The sequence below is a fragment of the Xiphophorus maculatus genome, chromosome 22 (assembly GCF_002775205.1).
Source record: "Xiphophorus maculatus strain JP 163 A chromosome 22, X_maculatus-5.0-male, whole genome shotgun sequence".
In the NCBI taxonomy this organism is placed as follows: domain Eukaryota; kingdom Metazoa; phylum Chordata; class Actinopteri; order Cyprinodontiformes; family Poeciliidae; genus Xiphophorus; species Xiphophorus maculatus.
In genome coordinates, this window is record NC_036464.1 from 9,836,794 (window position 1) to 9,853,168 (window position 16,375).

General features: G+C 40.0%; 2 protein-coding genes across 3 annotated transcripts; one reads left to right on the forward strand and one right to left on the reverse strand.

Annotated features, from left to right (window-relative positions):
• Positions 1 to 4,582: 4,582 nt before the first annotated feature.
• On the reverse strand, positions 4,583 to 7,593 carry mrps6 (mitochondrial ribosomal protein S6). Its single transcript, XM_014473282.2, has 2 exons — positions 7,107 to 7,593; positions 4,583 to 4,686 (listed from the first exon to the last, which is right to left on the reverse strand). Exon 1 carries the CDS (start codon positions 7,474 to 7,476, stop codon positions 7,144 to 7,146), a length of 333 nt encoding a protein of 110 aa, XP_014328768.1. The 5' UTR covers positions 7,477 to 7,593; the 3' UTR covers positions 4,583 to 4,686; positions 7,107 to 7,143.
• A 413-nt stretch (positions 7,594 to 8,006) lies between these two features.
• nolc1 (nucleolar and coiled-body phosphoprotein 1) lies at positions 8,007 to 15,740 on the forward strand. Of its 2 annotated transcripts, XM_023327410.1 has the most exons (14): positions 8,007 to 8,166; positions 8,425 to 8,480; positions 9,595 to 9,733; positions 9,824 to 9,944; positions 10,027 to 10,127; positions 10,214 to 10,385; positions 10,646 to 10,783; positions 10,857 to 10,946; positions 11,039 to 11,503; positions 11,989 to 12,807; positions 12,964 to 13,767; positions 14,487 to 14,617; positions 14,694 to 14,777; positions 14,879 to 15,740. In XM_023327410.1, the coding sequence occupies exons 1-14, from the start codon at positions 8,056 to 8,058 to the stop codon at positions 15,035 to 15,037; spliced, it is 3,390 nt and encodes a 1,129-aa protein (XP_023183178.1). In that variant the 5' UTR covers positions 8,007 to 8,055; the 3' UTR covers positions 15,038 to 15,740. The 2 variants fall into 2 exon arrangements, with proteins under 2 accessions (XP_023183178.1, XP_023183177.1); XM_023327409.1 differs by having other exon boundaries at positions 8,008 to 8,166; positions 11,989 to 13,767.
• The last annotated feature ends 635 nt before the right edge of the window (positions 15,741 to 16,375 follow it).

The following is a 16,375-nucleotide window of genomic DNA, read 5'->3' on the forward strand; positions in this document are numbered from 1 at the left end:
GCTTGCGACCAAAACTTGACCTTTTGGAGGCAAAACGCACTAAACACGTAGCAAAGAAAGACGCAGAGAAAGTAGCAAAAGAGCAAGGATTTGACCGGATTGCTGAAGAAGAAAGGATGTTCAAAGAACAAGAAGAACGTGCCCTCATTGAAGACAGCAAATACAAAATGATGCAAAGAGACAAGGCCGTTGAGAATTTTAACAGAGAACTCAATAAGCAAGGGATAAAAGAATACAACAAGGTGTTGGCGGCATATCAGCGAGACAAGAAGACAGCTGCACAAAAACTTGCAAAAGAAAGTGGGGAGATTAATTCTTGGAACAACAAAGCTGATGAACGCATTAAAAATGACGCTATTAAACGGAAACAGAACACAAGGGCTCACGCCGACGATTATGTTGGCCGGATGCGTGAAAATAAACAAATTGCAGAACAGAAACGACTACTTGGACTAGAGGAGACAAGGCAAATTATGCTCCGAGATGCATACCTAAACCAAAAGGAAAATGAGGACAGAGAGAAATGGAGAGAAAGGGAAAGAAATTGCATTGCGCAAAATGTTATAAGGCCGAAACTCTCTAAAATGGAGCAGGTGGCAAAATCTCGCAAGGAGTGCCCAGTGAATTGGGGGGATTTTCTCTCGACCTCTAGAAATCCAGAAAAATATAAAGCCGACAGATTAAGAGAGACTCAGGTGAAGATACAAACCGTGTATGACAAGCTGGCGAAGATAAAAAATGAGGAAGCTTCCAGGTTGGCTTCAATAGAGGATAGAATGAGGAAAGACGAGGCACAAATGAGGATAAAGGAAAAACAGCGAGCGGAGGAAGAACAGGAGAGAAAGACTGCAATGGAAAAATCTGTTTCAGAAGAAAATGCTTACCGAGCAAGACAGAAACTAGAGGGGATACAAACCGACAAGGAGAAGAACAGAAAAACTTTTTATGAATTGAGGGAGGCTGAAAAGTTGTATGAGGCCGAACAAGAAGAAAAGAACCAACAAAAACGACAAATCACCCTCGACTTTTCCAACTTCAACCTTCGAATGGCGGCAGAGAAGCGTGGCAAAGAGAGATGTAAGAAAAACATGGACATGGAAGAACAGCGGAGGCTTCATCACAGTTTCACTACTGTTTCAGATCCAATTATGGAATACATGAAGACTGAACTGCAGAAGGCTGAAGACAGGGGGCTGGATGTACATTACATCCAAAGCAAATTTAGGAAACCCAAGCCACCTCCAAAAGTTGGTGATTCTTGCAGGGTTTTAAACATTTGTCCCAGTTATGACACTTGTCCCAGTCTTGACACTGGTACCAGTCTTGTCACTAGTCCCAGTTTTAAGCCAGACCCAGCAAATATCATCAAAATGCAACATGCGCAGATAATGAGGCATTTCCAAATGCCAAAAGATGGTTCTCTGCCACCTATAACTTCCAACACTCCCTGCAATTGACTAAAGTATCTAAAACAGTGGTCTCAATCTGCAGTCCTCAAGAGCTATCTTGCATCTTTTAGATGTGCCCCTTGTCCTACACACTTAAATGGCAAAACTGCCTCACTAGCATGCAGTCAAGCTCTACAGAACTCTGCTGATATGCTAGTATGGGCGTTAGGTGTGCTGAAGGAAAGAGACATCTAAAAGTTTCAGTAGACCATCCTTTCAGAACCAGAGTTTGAGACCACTGCTCTAAAACGTGCCCCAGTTCTGCAATTTAATCTCATCTCTTCATCTCTTGTCTTGTCTTCTCATCTCGTCTTTGTCTTGTCTGTTGATTCTCTCCGGGTGCTCCGGCTTTTCCTCAAGTCCACAAACATGACACTTAATTGATCTCTTTAAATGACTCCATCCCCATAGATTCTGTATAGAAAATGCTATAAAATATGTATAGAAAATGGGTGGATAATGGAAGTCAACTTGTATACAACTGGATAAAAAGTTAAATTAATACAGTAAAAATAACAAAATCTCCCCACTATGGAATAGCCACCTTAATGTGTGCACTAGGTGTCCCCAACTCCAGTCCTCAAGGGCTACCATCCTGCAACTTGTAGATGCATCTCTACACAAACACACCTGGATCAAATAAACTCCTCATTACCAGCCTATTGCTGGTGAGGGAATTCAGTCATATTGGAGCAGACATGTATCTTAAAGTTGCTGGATGGTAGACATTGAGGACTGGACTTGGGGACCTTTAGGTCATATCATAAACAGGTTGGTAGTTTATATAAAATAAGCCTTACTCTCTATGTTCAACAGTATACTTGTATCTGCATACTCATTAGATGCTTAAATTTGCATACAAATGCCTGTTAGTTTGTTTGTTAGTTTACTGACTTATTTTTGTTTATCAGTTTTAGACATGGTCAAAAGATCCTGGTTAAATAAGCCAATACTCCACACACCCTTCTTAACAACCTCTCTGGGGTCATATAATTGACAATCAATCAAGCAATCAACTCAACTTATTAGGTCCCCAAAAGGAAATTCATTGGCAAAAATTAGTTGGGACGGCTAACACATTCATACAAATTTTTACACAGCAATTGATGAAACAAAATAAGGTCTATCTGACGAATATCAAAAAATAAAATTAGATAAAGAACACATAAAAACATGAGCTAAACATTATACTGGACAGCAGCAATTCGATAGCAACTTAAAGTTAGTGCTAACCTGACCATTGCCTTCCTGGGCTATTCTGCTCGATTAAAATTTGGTTTATAGCTCAGTCTTGGCTTTCTCCCATTAATTTGGATTTCTCCGGAATTAATATTAACAGTCATCTTGTTTAGCTTAACACTTCAGAGTGGGGGATGGCTATTTACATCATTGGCAATAACCGGTAAGCTTCTTAACTGAATTGGCGCATTACATACAGTACAGACCAAAAGTTTGGACACAACTGTGTGTCCAAACTTTTGGTCTGTACTGTATGTCACAGCCAAACATGATACACAGCTCTACATTACGATGTCACCAGGTGACTCAGAACCCTCAAGTCACTGAACAGATGCTTAGACCAGATAAATGTGTGGAGGTGCCAAAACTTTCTTCAGTTGAATAGAAATAAAACTGAAGTTATTATTTTTGGACCTAAAAAGGGACAATCTACAGTCAATGCAGAGCTTCAGTTATTACAATTAAAAACCCAACCCATTCTCACTCCCAACTCGTCATATATTGACGCATCGGACGGTCAGTCCTCGTCACATATTGACGCGCAGGGTACCCCTTTCGCGTCAATATGTGACGCGAGGGGTTTTACCCTATGCCTTACCGTCATTTTTGCCCTAAACCTAACCAAATCGTCGGGTTTTGAAGGTTCGGCAGCGGTTTCTAGAACCCTTCGCGTCAATAATCCACGTAAAACATGTGACCTACCCAAATCGTTAACATGTGACGCTGAAGGACCCTGCCCAAGTCGTCACATATTGACGCGAAGGGGGTACCCTTTGCGTCAATATGTGACGCATGGTCAGAAATCGTCCCGACTCGGTTGAAAAACCAGCGATCAGGCTGGAGAGCAGTGTTGGACTCTGACCTGAACATTCAGAGTCACATAAAGACAGTTACAAAGTCGGCCTTCTATCGCCTGAAGAATATTTCCCGGATTAATGGACTAATGTCTAAGCGAGATGTAGAGAAACTCATCCATGCGTTTATCTTTAGTTGCATTAATTACTGCAATAGCGTCTTTACAGGTCTGCCTGAAAAATCAATCACAGCTGCAGCTGATCCAGAACGCTGCTGCTGGTGTTCTGATTAAAACCAGGAAGATAGAGCACATCACACCTGCTCTAAAGTCTTTACACTGGCTCCCTGTGGCTATGCACCTTTTGAATGAATAACAAAGACCACAGTTTCAAACTTAATAACACTACAATACCATTAATGTATAATTTATTGGAATTTGTATTTTTTCATCTTGTATTGTTACTTTTCATTCATTGCTCCTCATTTCTTCATGTACCTTTTACATCAGGAATAATAACTTGTTAAATAAAATGTTGGGAATTTCTTGTACCCTTCTCCTGTAATACGTCTTTAGACATCACAATTGATCCATGTTTTACTCACTATGGAAAGAATACTTGCTGTAAATGTCATAAGAAACGCACTTGAGCAATTCCTTTGTCAATTTTTTTTTTTTAAATAAAAAATAATTTTATTTTATTCTATTGAGGTCCAAATAAAAAACCTAATTTCAACAGTAAAAAACAAAGGCATATCTTGTAAGTACATCTACCTGGGTGTCACAGTTATGTTTTTTAAGGTGTGGCTTTTATCAAGCATCACAACAACTGCCTGGCAACTTTCTTGGAAAACCCCAAGCAAAGCGTGGTTTATAAATAGCAAGACTGGTTTTCTTGGGGAAATTCTGAGGCAGTTTTTAAAAACAATTTCTTGAACAACTGTCATCTGGTATGGATGTCTACTTGCATTATCATACATTTACAAAAAAGAACTATCCACAGAGAGTCAAGTCAGTGAGCGTGTGAAAACATGAACAGAAACTGCCATCACATGGCTAAAGAGCACATGGCCCACACTGTCTGCAATGAACTACAGTCAGAGAAAAGGAAATGGTAATTTATTTCATTACATATACAGTAATATCACATCCAACAGCTATGGGCAGGTCAGCAGCATGTTGTTCCGTCCTCATGAGCAGTGAAGCCTGTGAAACAAACATTACATATAGTTAAAGAATAGTAATCAGCACAGAATAAAGTAACAGCAGGTAAAAAAACATGTAAACATTTCTGTATACAGTAAACCCGTTTCTACAAGTGATTCAAAGTGAGACGCATGTTTATTTATAGTGCAGCACAAGAACTGCATATTCTCAACAGAACAAGATGCTAAGTGCATCTAAATTAAAACTGTGCAAAGAATATGATGAATGGATGTGGCATGTAAAAACAAGAACAGCAACGTGTGCTCCATGATGGCTTAATTAAGAAGAAAACATCTTCCTGTTTCAAAAGGAGAGATTTGGTTTTCTCGCATTTTGCCATCACATTTCTAAATCCGTCACAGCTGAGATCATTTCTGCTTAGTGAGACATAAAAGTCAGATGAAACAGGAAATGTTGAATAAAATAGTCCATCTTGTCCTCATGTGTTTTTCAAACAGAAAAATTTGCCTTTTATAAATCAGGTAAAACTGCATCAATACGTATTAATGACTGACAATCTCAGTTTAAACATAATTCACTTAAGCATGTTTGATCTGAAAATATATATTTAGCTTAATTGTCTTTCTTATATTTGAAGAAAGTCTCCATAAAGTTAGGCTGAAGGTAGAAGACAAATAAAGCTTGAGCATAATTTTCAAGGCTGCCATGTTTATATTGAACCACCTGTGAGTAAGTTTCACTCTGACACTAAAGCTTTTCAAAACATCTGCAAGCAGAAATTACATGTAGAAAGACTGTTAGCCTTGTATAGATGTTTATATTTTGATCAGCTTTAGAAGGAAAAATCTGGTAAATCAGGATACAGAGCTTGACACACTTAATCCCTCTGGCTGAGCTTTTCACATTATTCACAGCCTATTTTTTTATTTTACTTTATTTTATTTTACAACTGATCACAGATTAAACAGCTAACTGCCTTTTAATTATGTTTCTAAACCTGGAATATATATACAAAAGAGCTTAATGTTTACAAAACGCTTTACATAATTTTAAAGCATATCTTTTAGACATAAATACTGTATTTTAATTCGGCCTTATATGTGCCATTTATCATCAAGCAAGCACATAGTTTACGGTTTCTACGGTTACAGATCTCCTGCAATAGCCTGCATGTCCGCCTGTACATGAGATGCACCATCAGACAGTCTGGAGGAGTTCTGGTTTTCCAGATTATTTTTTCTAAGGACCGGAACCACAATCAAACTCACTTCTATAAAGTTTGATTTAATAAAAAATAAAATAAAAAATGTGCAGAAAGTTCCTTGATAGAGAGTAGTCCTGAGTTGATCAGAAAAACAAGAAATTACAACATTATTCCTGATTTATGCATTAAAGCAAATATTACTTTTATTTGACTTTGACTAAACTCAAAAGAAAGCAGAACAAAGAACATACTGCTTATTGATCTACTTATAGATCAAAATCTGTAGGAGTTGTAGTTTTGATGCATTAAAATGAAAAAATGAACAAAAATCTGATTATTTTATATTTAACCTGTCAATCACTGATTTGAGCCTATCAATGGAAACTTGGATAAGTAAAAATATCATAGGTTTCACTCTATATTTTTACCTCAGTTTATGTATCAAATATGAATAAAACATACATGTTAAAGGTTACATTATCCCTGCTCTATAATGGATTAAACATTAACCATTAAAGAGCAGTGTAACCACTGTAATATTTGTTTTTTTTACTGATGTTCATCATAACTTGAGCATCTTATACCAGTTCAAATTTGAATTTAAGAATTCAAGGAACATGAAATAAACACAAAATAAAAATATTCTAGGAATAATTGATAACAAAATGTTCCTAAAGTAAAATTTGAATTATTCAAGGTAGAGTTGTGCAACTCTACCTTTTGGTGGAGTTTGGTATCGATTCGATACCAAGTAAGCACAGGGTATCACAGAAAGATACCAATATTGATACTATGTATTATCTAGGTTTTATATATTATCAAACTTCTGAACAATAGGTATTTTTGTGCTTTATCCTTTCAGTTATTTTATTAAAACCAATCATAGAATTCGGACAAAGTTTACAGATGTCTAAAAAAGACTTTCAGAACAGAAAAAAAATTGAAAAGTGAGAAGAAAATTGTGTCAATCTTTTCCTAAATATATAAAGTGCAAAAAATATATAATTTGAGAGAAAATCTAAACAGTTTTTTGAGGTAGTGTTGAGAAAATGCAACTCAAAAATAAAATAAAATTTTAGGACGCAATGCGATCCGTTATGGATACCGATTTGGTATCTATATTATTATTTCTTATCAGTCATCTATAATCTATAATACAAGCGTTAAATTAACTAGGACTTTCCACCTTTCGTTAATAGTTAACATCTACACAACTCAAATTAATCGTTGTTTGTTGCTATGTGCAATTCATCACCTGCGTTATTGGAGAGATTAAAAAAAAGTGAATGACGTTATTGTAAGGGGCCACAGCAGCTGCTTTGGGGCTCCTGCTCTTCCTTCTTCATCACAGTGGGTCTCACCACGTCCACGTCACGGTGCAGGTGGTTGAGCAAGTCGTCGAGGATGCTTGGAGCACAATAAAAGTCCACCAGAAAGTAAGTCCCTCTGCTGTGCCTCTGGTTGTGTTTTGTCATCTTGTAAGGCAGCATCCTCTCTCCCAGGTTCTCCAGGTTTCTCACCACCGCGCCGCGCTCCATCAGGGTCTCCACCGTGCGCCGGACGACGGCCGCCGTCTCCGGTCGCTGCATCGCCTTCAGGATCAGAGCCAGCTCGTAGCGAGGCATGGCTGCAGTGAAGTGGTTCTCTTTTCAAAGGTTTCAATCTGGTTAACAACAAGTTGGTGTCATTGCAGTGAAGGCAACCATGTTATGACACGAGGGACACGGAAGGACTTCAGAATCACGCATGCGCATAACCTCCAAAGAGCACAACTAATTATAAAAATAAAGTTTGAAATATTATATCAAACTAATACAAATATATAAATATAAGTAAAATCCTACAGTAAAAATATGTACCTATTGTAATAAAAAAAATATTCAGTGGCATTCTTTGAAGTTCGGAAAATATACTAGCAGTAGAGGTCTCACTCTGTCCGAAATAGAAAAAAACCTAAACTTTTAAGATATACTTCACATAGAAAAATAATTAACGGCATCTTACATATTGTATTGAATGTAAGACATTGTTTGGTTTATTTTATTATCACACAGTCAGAAAGAACTGTTACCAGTTTTCTGAAGATTCTAAGTATTTTTTATGGAACGGAGGCGGCCATCGCCTCAGAGAGTCGTCTGTTTACGCAATCATGAGGCGCCTGCGCACTTTAGTCACTTCCTCTCTGTCCTAGGAGCGTGGTAAAGATGGCGGAGCCAAACTCTGTCCCGAGTGATCTCTATAAATGCGTTTATTCGTTCCTGCTGGAGAACAAGTTCACCAAGGCGGCTCAGCAGTTCCTCAAGCAGACAAAAGTTGTAAGTGTCTCATTTTGAGCCGTCTGTTGTTTTGCAGGGAGAGGGTCTATAACCTAACTGAACGCACAGGTGACGTGGGGGCCCCGGTGAAATTAACAACACGTGCAGCTGTGTTGTAGTCGCCACTTGTTTTAGAGAAAATGCATTAATTTTTCTTATTTGTGAAAGTATAAAGAAGAAACGAGTCGATATGTGTAGTTGTGATTGAGACAGTTCTTTGACATGAAAGATCAAGTTGCATTTTCTTGCTTCTTCCAGATTCCACAAGATCAAAATGAAGAAAGTCTGGTCAACATCTACAACTTCTGGGTGAAGTCAGTTGCCTTTCATTTTTAGACTCTTTTTCATCAGTATTTCCTCTTTACTGAGAAAAGTAATCTTAGATGATACTGGCAATATCGTCACTGCACTCTTATTTGTTAAATATGGTAGAAAATTGCTGGTGCGCCCTTCAGTTTCAGATTTATTCATTATCAAGAATGCTTGAATAAAATGCTATTGTTTTTCAGTCACATACTTCAATGTACCTTTGTCACAATAAATAAAAATTCAGTTAAAATATCTGGCACAAATAAAGCACTTTTGTTTGATTTTGATGACTTTTGTGATAAAATAAAAAATATATTTTCTCTATAAACTTAAATTTAAGTCCAAGTAAATACATTTTAATGCAGGAATTGTATGTTATGGCCATATTATGACTTGACAGTCTTCCAACAGGTTGTCATTGACACCATGTCTGTCTCGCTTGTCAAATTAATGAAAAGCGTAGTGGAATGAAAAAAGTATGGCATGGAGAACCGCAGTCTTCAGAGCAAGATGAAGCAAAGCCCATTTAAGAGTTAGAGGACGACAAAGTCAAGAGTTTCAAGAGCCACGAGCCTCAACTATCACTATTATTTTTCTGAATTTTGGGGGTTTCATTGGCGCTAAATCATTGACAAAATTAGCAGGATAAAAAGACTTTCAATATATGACCATGTAATGTTTTGAAATAATGAATTGAAAATCTCTTGTAATTTATCTGTAGCTTGCTGTATAGACTTGAGGACCTGAGGACATAACTCACTAAGACGTTGTGTTTGAGCGTACTCCAATGGTTATATTTGGTGCTATTGAGTCAGATGAGATGGAGTTGGAGCACCACAGGGTGCAGTGTTATTCTTGATGTATATGATGAATTGTAGAACCATTCTGATCATTTTAAATATTTAACAATTCAGAAAATACTAATGTGGAAGCTCTAATATACTACAGATAGAATGAATTATTTAAAAAATTAAATTTCTTACTGATTTTATTAAGAAAATCTGGCTGTTTTGCCTGTTCTAATGTTTCAACTTCGAGAAGCAGGAGATCGTGTAAATTCAAGATTTCCTGGTGAATAATCTAATTTGTTAGGAGTAATGGCATTCATTTTCCTCTAAGGTCTCCTGAGGCCAGGAAACGGAAAGCAGCTCCAGCATCAGTTAATGGACCATCAGCCAAGAAGGCCAGGCCCAGCGCAGAAAGCTCCAGCAGTGAGGACTCAAGTGACTCTGAGGAGGAGAAGAAGGCTCCTGTAAAGGTGGGAATCAAAACCTTCATTCTGAAACTCAAAATTTTTGCAGAATTTTCAACTGCACTCAGTTTCTAAAATTACATTTTACGTATGCAGGCTGCTCTTAAGGCTGCGCCTGCTGCTGCAGCGGGTAGCAGCACGAGGAAGAAGGACAGCAGCTCTAGCAGCGAAGAGTCAGACTCTGAAGATGAGCAACCCGCCAAAGCTCCTGCAGCGAGTAAGTCAGAAGACGGCAAGAGTTAAACAGCGTAAAGCTCATAATGAAAATGACTTTACATACGTTTTGCTTTTGATAACAGAAGTCGTCACAGCAGCCAAAGCAGTTGCTTCTGCTCAGAAGAAGCAGGAGAGCAGCAGTGAAGACAGCTCCTCTGACTCTGAGGATGAACCACCAGCAAAGGTAAACAGGAAAAAAGTTCTCCAACCATCATTGTAGAAATGTATTGAAACATGTAATAATGGTTTAGTGTGTTTCTGTTCTGTAAGGCTCCTGCTAAAGCTGCTCCAGTAAACAAAGCTGCAGCTCCAGTAAACAAAGCTGCAGCTCCAGTAAACAAAGTTGCAGCTCCAGTAAACAAAGCTGCAGCTCCTGCTGAATCCAGCAGTGAAGACTCTTCATCTGAAGATGAAACTCCACCAAGCAAAAAACCCAAACCAGGTTTGATTTTGTTTTAAAGTTTTTAAACTTTTTTATTTACTTATAAACAACAGCAATCTGTCCATCCATCCATTTTTTTCATCTACTCTATCAACTTTTTTACAGTCTGTCTTTTGCAACTTCCATATTAGAAGCCTAACCGCTAGAGACATATCTGTGATAAATTGATAGTTATAAATGTTGATATGAAAAATGTAAAGGATGTTTGTTCCTGCAGTCCTTTGTGACCTGATTGTAAATGTCCACCTCTGTCCTGTCAGGACCGTACAGCGCCGTCCCTCCTCCTGCCTCCATCCAGAAGGCTCCTGCTGCAGCTGCTGCTAGCAAAGCCAAGGCCAGTGAGTCCTCAGAGAGCAGCGATGACAGTAGTGATGAAGAGGAGAAGAAGAAGGCGGCTGGTAAGTTTCTCAGCTTTCTCATTCTGACTTGTCAAAAGATTTAACTAGTGACTAAACAGTTAAATAATTACAGTAAAACCTGCTCCTGTGAAGAAAACCACCACAAAACCTGCAGCGACCAAACCTGCAGCAAAGAAGCAAGAGTCCAGTTCAGAGAGCTCCGGTAATGATCCCAGAACCCAAACGTTTTGTACTCTGGTTCATGTGAAGCTCAAGAGATAAAATACATTTTTGCATGTGTTTATGTATTCTTAGATTCAAGCTCAGATGAAGAAGAAGCCAAGAAGCCTGCGGCTAAAGCAGCCCCGGCTAAAGCAGCCCCGGCTAAAGCAGCCCCGGCTAAAGCAGCCCCGGCTAAAGCAGCCCCGGCTAAAGCAGCCCCGGCTAAAGCAGCCCCGGCTAAAGCAGCCCCGGCTAAAGCAGCCCCTGCTAAAGCAGCCCCTGCTAAAGCAGCCCCGGCTAAAGCAGAAGACTCTGAGGAAGACTCAAGTTCAGATGAGGAGGAAGAGGAGGTGAAGAAACCTGCAGCAAAGACTCCTCCTGCCAAACCTGCTGCTGCTACTAAAGCTGCTGCGTCCATCACTCCTGCTAAAAAGGATTCCTCCTCTTCCTCAGAGGATTCCAGCTCAGAGGAGGAACAGAAGGCGGTTAAAAAACCAGCAGCCAAAGCTCCATCTGCAAAAACTGCTGCAGCAAAGAAAGACGAGACCTCGAGTTCAGGTGAAGAACGGTGGAAAGGAGCAGTTTAGAGCTGCAACTATCGATTACTTTAGTGATCAATTATTAAAATTGGCACATCTGCTGATGATTTTTTTCCCTGTTTTTATTTAACCTCTTTAGCTATTTTATACAATTTTAGAAATGCATAAAAAGAGGCAAATTAACAAATTTCCTTTTAAAATAACCATTTTATTTCCCTCAGTGTATCTGCTCTGGGTGAAGCTAAAACTATGAGGCCACTTGAAGAGTTTCTGATAGAACATATATACAGACAAAAGGTGTTTTTATCTTAAATTTATAATGTGTATATATATTTTGTACAGTTTTGGCTTAATTACTGCTCTGGGCGTGTTTTTCAGCAACTTGCATTTTTAAAAATCTGTATAGTCCAGTTAACGACTAATTGATTACTTAATTATTAATCATTTCAGCCATAGAGCATTTCATGTCATCCTGGTTTTGATGCAAATGTTTTGTCTCCTCAGAAAGCAGCTCTGAAGATGAGGCTCCAGCAAAGCCGCCCACCAAGGCCGTGACCCCGAAGGCCCAACCTGCTGCCTCTAAATCCCCTGCCAAGGCAGCAGAGACGAGCTCAGACTCAGAGGATTCCTCTGACGAAGAGGACGAACCCCCAAAATCTAAGCCAGCTGCTAAAGCAGCTGCTGCTGCCCCTAAACCAGCTGCCCCAAAACTCGCTGCCCCAGCTGCAAAGCCTGCTGCAGCAGCAGACAGCAGCTCCGACTCCTCCTCTGAAGATGATGAGCCGGCGAAGACCAAACAAACAGCCCCTAAAGTGGCAACACCAGCTTCAAAAGCTTCAACTCCTGCAGCCAAACCTGCAGCAGCAGCAGAGAGCAGCTCAGACTCTGACTCATCAGACGAAGAAGAAGAGCCAGTTAAGGCTAAGCCAGCGTCAAAACCTGGAACACCTGCAGCCAAGGCAGCTACCCCAGCCTCAAAGTCTGCAGCTAAAATTGCTTCTAAAACTGCAGCTGGCACATCAAAGCCTTCAACACCTGCAGGAAAACCTGCAGCAGAAAGCAGTTCTGACTCTGACTCTTCTTCTGAAGACGAAGAACCAGCCAAGGCTAAACTTACAGCAACTAAAGCACCTACCTCAGCCTCAAAGCCTGCAGCTAAAACTGCAGCAGAAAGCAGTTCTGACTCTGACTCTTCTTCTGAAGATGAAAAACCAACCAAGGCTAAAATTACAGCAACTAAAACATCTGCCCCAGCCTCAAAGTCTGCAGCTAAAACTGCTGCTAAAACTGCAGCTGGCACATCAAAGCCTGCAACACCTGCAGGAAAACCTGCAGCAGAAAGCAGTTCTGACTCTGACTCTTCTTCTGAAGATGAAGAACCAGCCAAGGCTAAACTTACAGCAACTAAAGCACCTACCCCAGCTTCAAAGTCTGCAGCTAAAACTGCAGCTGGCACATCAAAGCCTGCAACACCTGCAGGAAAACCTGCAGCAGAAAGCAGTTCTGACTCTGACTCTTCTTCTGAAGATGAAGAACCAGCCAAGGCTAAACTTACAGCAACTAAAGCACCTACCCCAGCTTCAAAGTCTGCAGCTAAAACTGCAGCTGGCACATCAAAGCCTGCAACACCTGCAGGAAAACCTGCAGCAGAAAGCAGTTCTGACTCTGACTCTTCTTCTGAAGATGAAGAACCAGCCAAGGCTAAACCAACAGCAACTAAAACATCTTCCCCAGCCTCAAAGCCTACAGCTAAAACTGTCGCTGGAGCATCAAAGCCTGCGACACCTGCAGGAAAACCTGCAGCATCCTCTGAAAGCAGCTCTGACTCTTCCTCTGAAGATGAAGAAGCAGCTAAACCCAAAGCTGCAGTGACCAAAGCAGCAACCCCGGCCTCAAAGGCTGCCGCCTCAAAGCCTGCTACTCCTGCTACTCCTGCAGCAAAAACTGGTAAAACAAAGAGCAGCTCAGAGTCTGACAGCTCCGACTCAGAAGAAGAGGCCTCTCCTGCTAAACCTGCAGCCACCAACGGCAAAGCAGCGACTCCTAAAGCTGCAGCTACAGTGGCAAAGGCAACTGGTAAGCCTGCTGAGTCTTCGTCCAGTGACAGCAGCTCTGAGGAGGAAGCAGCCTGTAAAACTAGTCAAGTTAAAGCTGCTGCTGCAGCAAAGAGCAAGACGATGGCGGCAGCCAAAGCCGAGGAGAGCAGCAGCTCCTCAGACAGTTCCTCAGAAGACGAAGCTCCGCGGAAAGCAGCCACGGCTCCCCCCACTCCCACAGCCAACAGTGAGTTCCTTGCATGTTTGTCTCCAGCATCAGATCATTTCTTTGTATTGGTCATCACTTGATCACTCAGTTATGCAAAAACATTCAACCTTCTAAACCAGGGGTGGCCAAAGTCGGTCCTCGAGGGCCGGCATCCTGCATGTTTTAGTTCTCTCCCTGGTAGTACCAACAACCTTGTCAGTGTTGTTCTTAGGCCTTTTATTGGGCCATCATTTGATCCAGGTGCATTAAACCAGGGAAAGAACTAACACATGCAGGATGCCGGCCCTCAAGGATCGACTTTGGGGACCCCTGCTCCAAACTTTTTCCTCTTTGAGTCAGATTTCATAAAACACAAGTGGTTCATAATTGTGAAGTTCAGGGAAAATTATACATGGTTTCCAAAATTATAGACAAAGTGTGCACCACCAGTAAAGTGTGGCGTTGGTGTCACACAAAAGGCTCAGGATTGCTTCTTTCTTTTTATCACCTAAATTTGCTTTAAATCTACTGAAAACTTCCTGCTTGACCTGTCTGCTGTTCTGCTTCATAAAGCTGATTTCTATTTTTTCTGTGGGCATTTGGAGCACAGAATTTAATTTAGGGGCATCAGAGTTAAAAGGTACTGAACATAAATGCACACCACTGTTGGATTATTCTTGCCACCTCATGAATATGCTCAATGTTTGGATTGTTTTCTCAAAGTTTGAGAATAACTCTGAAGCCTCTGATTCATGCAGATACAAATGGAAAGAGGAAACGTGATGAAGAGTCATCAGAAAGTGAAGAGGAGGAAGAGGCAGCTGTAAAGACGCCAAAAAATAAGAAAGTAACGACCACACCGCAGACTTTCCCCAAAGCCAACAAGAAGGTAAAACCTCTGGAACTGATGGCGATACATTCAGATTTTATTGATGAGAAAACTGATGGAAAAAACTTTGTTGCAGTCCACCAACGTACCGTTTCGTAGAATAGTCGAAGAACGCGTAGAAGTCGATCCCCGACTGGCAGATAACTCCTTTGAAGCTAAGGTGAGTTTAGATTTCTCTCAACACTTCACTTTACCCTTGAAGTCATTTTTTTTATTTTTTTCCCCTACTTTTTACATTTTCATTTCTGCTTCTCCTGCCAGCATGGAGCCAACGGAGACTGGGGACAGAGAGCTAATGAGGCTCTCAAGTTTACCAAAGGAAAGTCATTCCGCCACGAAAAGACGAAAAAGAAGAGAGGGAGCTACCGCGGCGGAGCCATTTCCACCTCAGTCAACTCCATCAAGTTTGACAGTGATTGATCTCTCTTAATCCAGCTGTAACCCAGCTGTGTGCTCAGGAATCTGTTGTTTGGTCCCTCAGCCCTTGGAGACGGTCTGAGCATCACCTGAGCAACTGAGCCCAGCTGGCACTTAATGTACTCATCTACCTTTGGTCTTTGATCTGATTCAAGGTGTGATATTACTTATGGCCACTAGGTGGCTGCAGGCCGCCAACTGATGGTACAGAGCTGAAGCTTATGTTAACCTGCCCCTCTGTCTCAAACGATTTGTGTCCTGTAACTTTCATTCTATAGGTTTAATTGTGAATTATCTCTCAGTGAATGATATCCATCCGACCTGTCAGGCTCAGTATGTGTTTTTTTTTTTTTTGTAATGGATCTGAGGTATTGTTAAATTTAGATTTGGAGCAGTGAGTGTTTGGGCTTTTTTTCCCCTCTTACAATCACAGTAAACATTAAAGTTTTATACTGTATTTATAGTAAAATTTTATTCCAGGTGGGATTGTTAGAGCCACCAATTTCTGCTCCATGCCTTTTCTAAAGGAACTTTTGTTTTGATCCTGTTTGTTTTGATGTGAGGATGCTCATGTTAACCCTCCACATTGTTCATTAGTGATGATGAATTATTAGTAAAACTGAGAGCCATCTTTTCAGTGTAATGTTGAAGCTTCTGTTTTTTTTTTATTATTCTTTTAACTTTAAATAAAAATCTAACAATAAAATATTTGCGTTGAGGGATTCTGATGCTTAAAAAATTTATTTTTCACACTGAAACAAATGGAACAATTGTTCAAAATGAAAACGTCACAGAATTCAATCAAATCTTTACAATTACATTTTATTTACATTTTTTTATTTATCAAAATCAAAATTTTACATTTAAATTTTTTCCTTCATATTTAACAATTGAAAAAAAATAATAGTAATGCCTCTCTCCTAGCTCTATAGAGGTTGGTTGATAGAGCAACCAAACACTGTTCTGAAGAGTAGCATTACTTCAAAATAATGCATGAGTAAAATAAGTACCCTGCATTAAAACTATTCAAACAACTTTATTTTTCAAAAAGTTATTCATGAAATATACATAGTCACTACCAGCCTTTGCACTAAACCCGTCTACATGGTAAAACATGGTGGTGGCAGCATTATGTTGTGTGAATTATTGTCTTTATCAGGAACAGAGATGATGAATTGGACTAAATAGTGTTTACTGCACAAAAACTTACAAGGTTGCAAAAGACTTGAGATGCAGAGGAGGTTCACCTGCCAGCAGAACAATAACACTAAAGCAACTAGAACTGTTGTTCTGAACTACAACAATGGTTTATCAAAGCATGTGTAACCCAGAGACCTAGTC

Bases quoted from the DNA above. Each gene is read 5' to 3' on its own strand.
- mrps6 (XM_014473282.2), bottom strand. From the start codon at position 7,476: ATGCCTCGCTACGAGCTGGCTCTGATCCTGAAGGCGATGCAGCGACCG.
- nolc1 (XM_023327409.1), top strand. From the start codon at position 8,056: ATGGCGGAGCCAAACTCTGTCCCGAGTGATCTCTATAAATGCGTTTAT. The intron at 8,167-8,424 runs GTAAGTGTCTCA...TGCTTCTTCCAG, and splicing joins TCCTCAAGCAGACAAAAGTT to ATTCCACAAGATCAAAATGA. The intron at 10,784-10,856 runs GTAAGTTTCTCA...AAATAATTACAG, and splicing joins GGAGAAGAAGAAGGCGGCTG to TAAAACCTGCTCCTGTGAAG.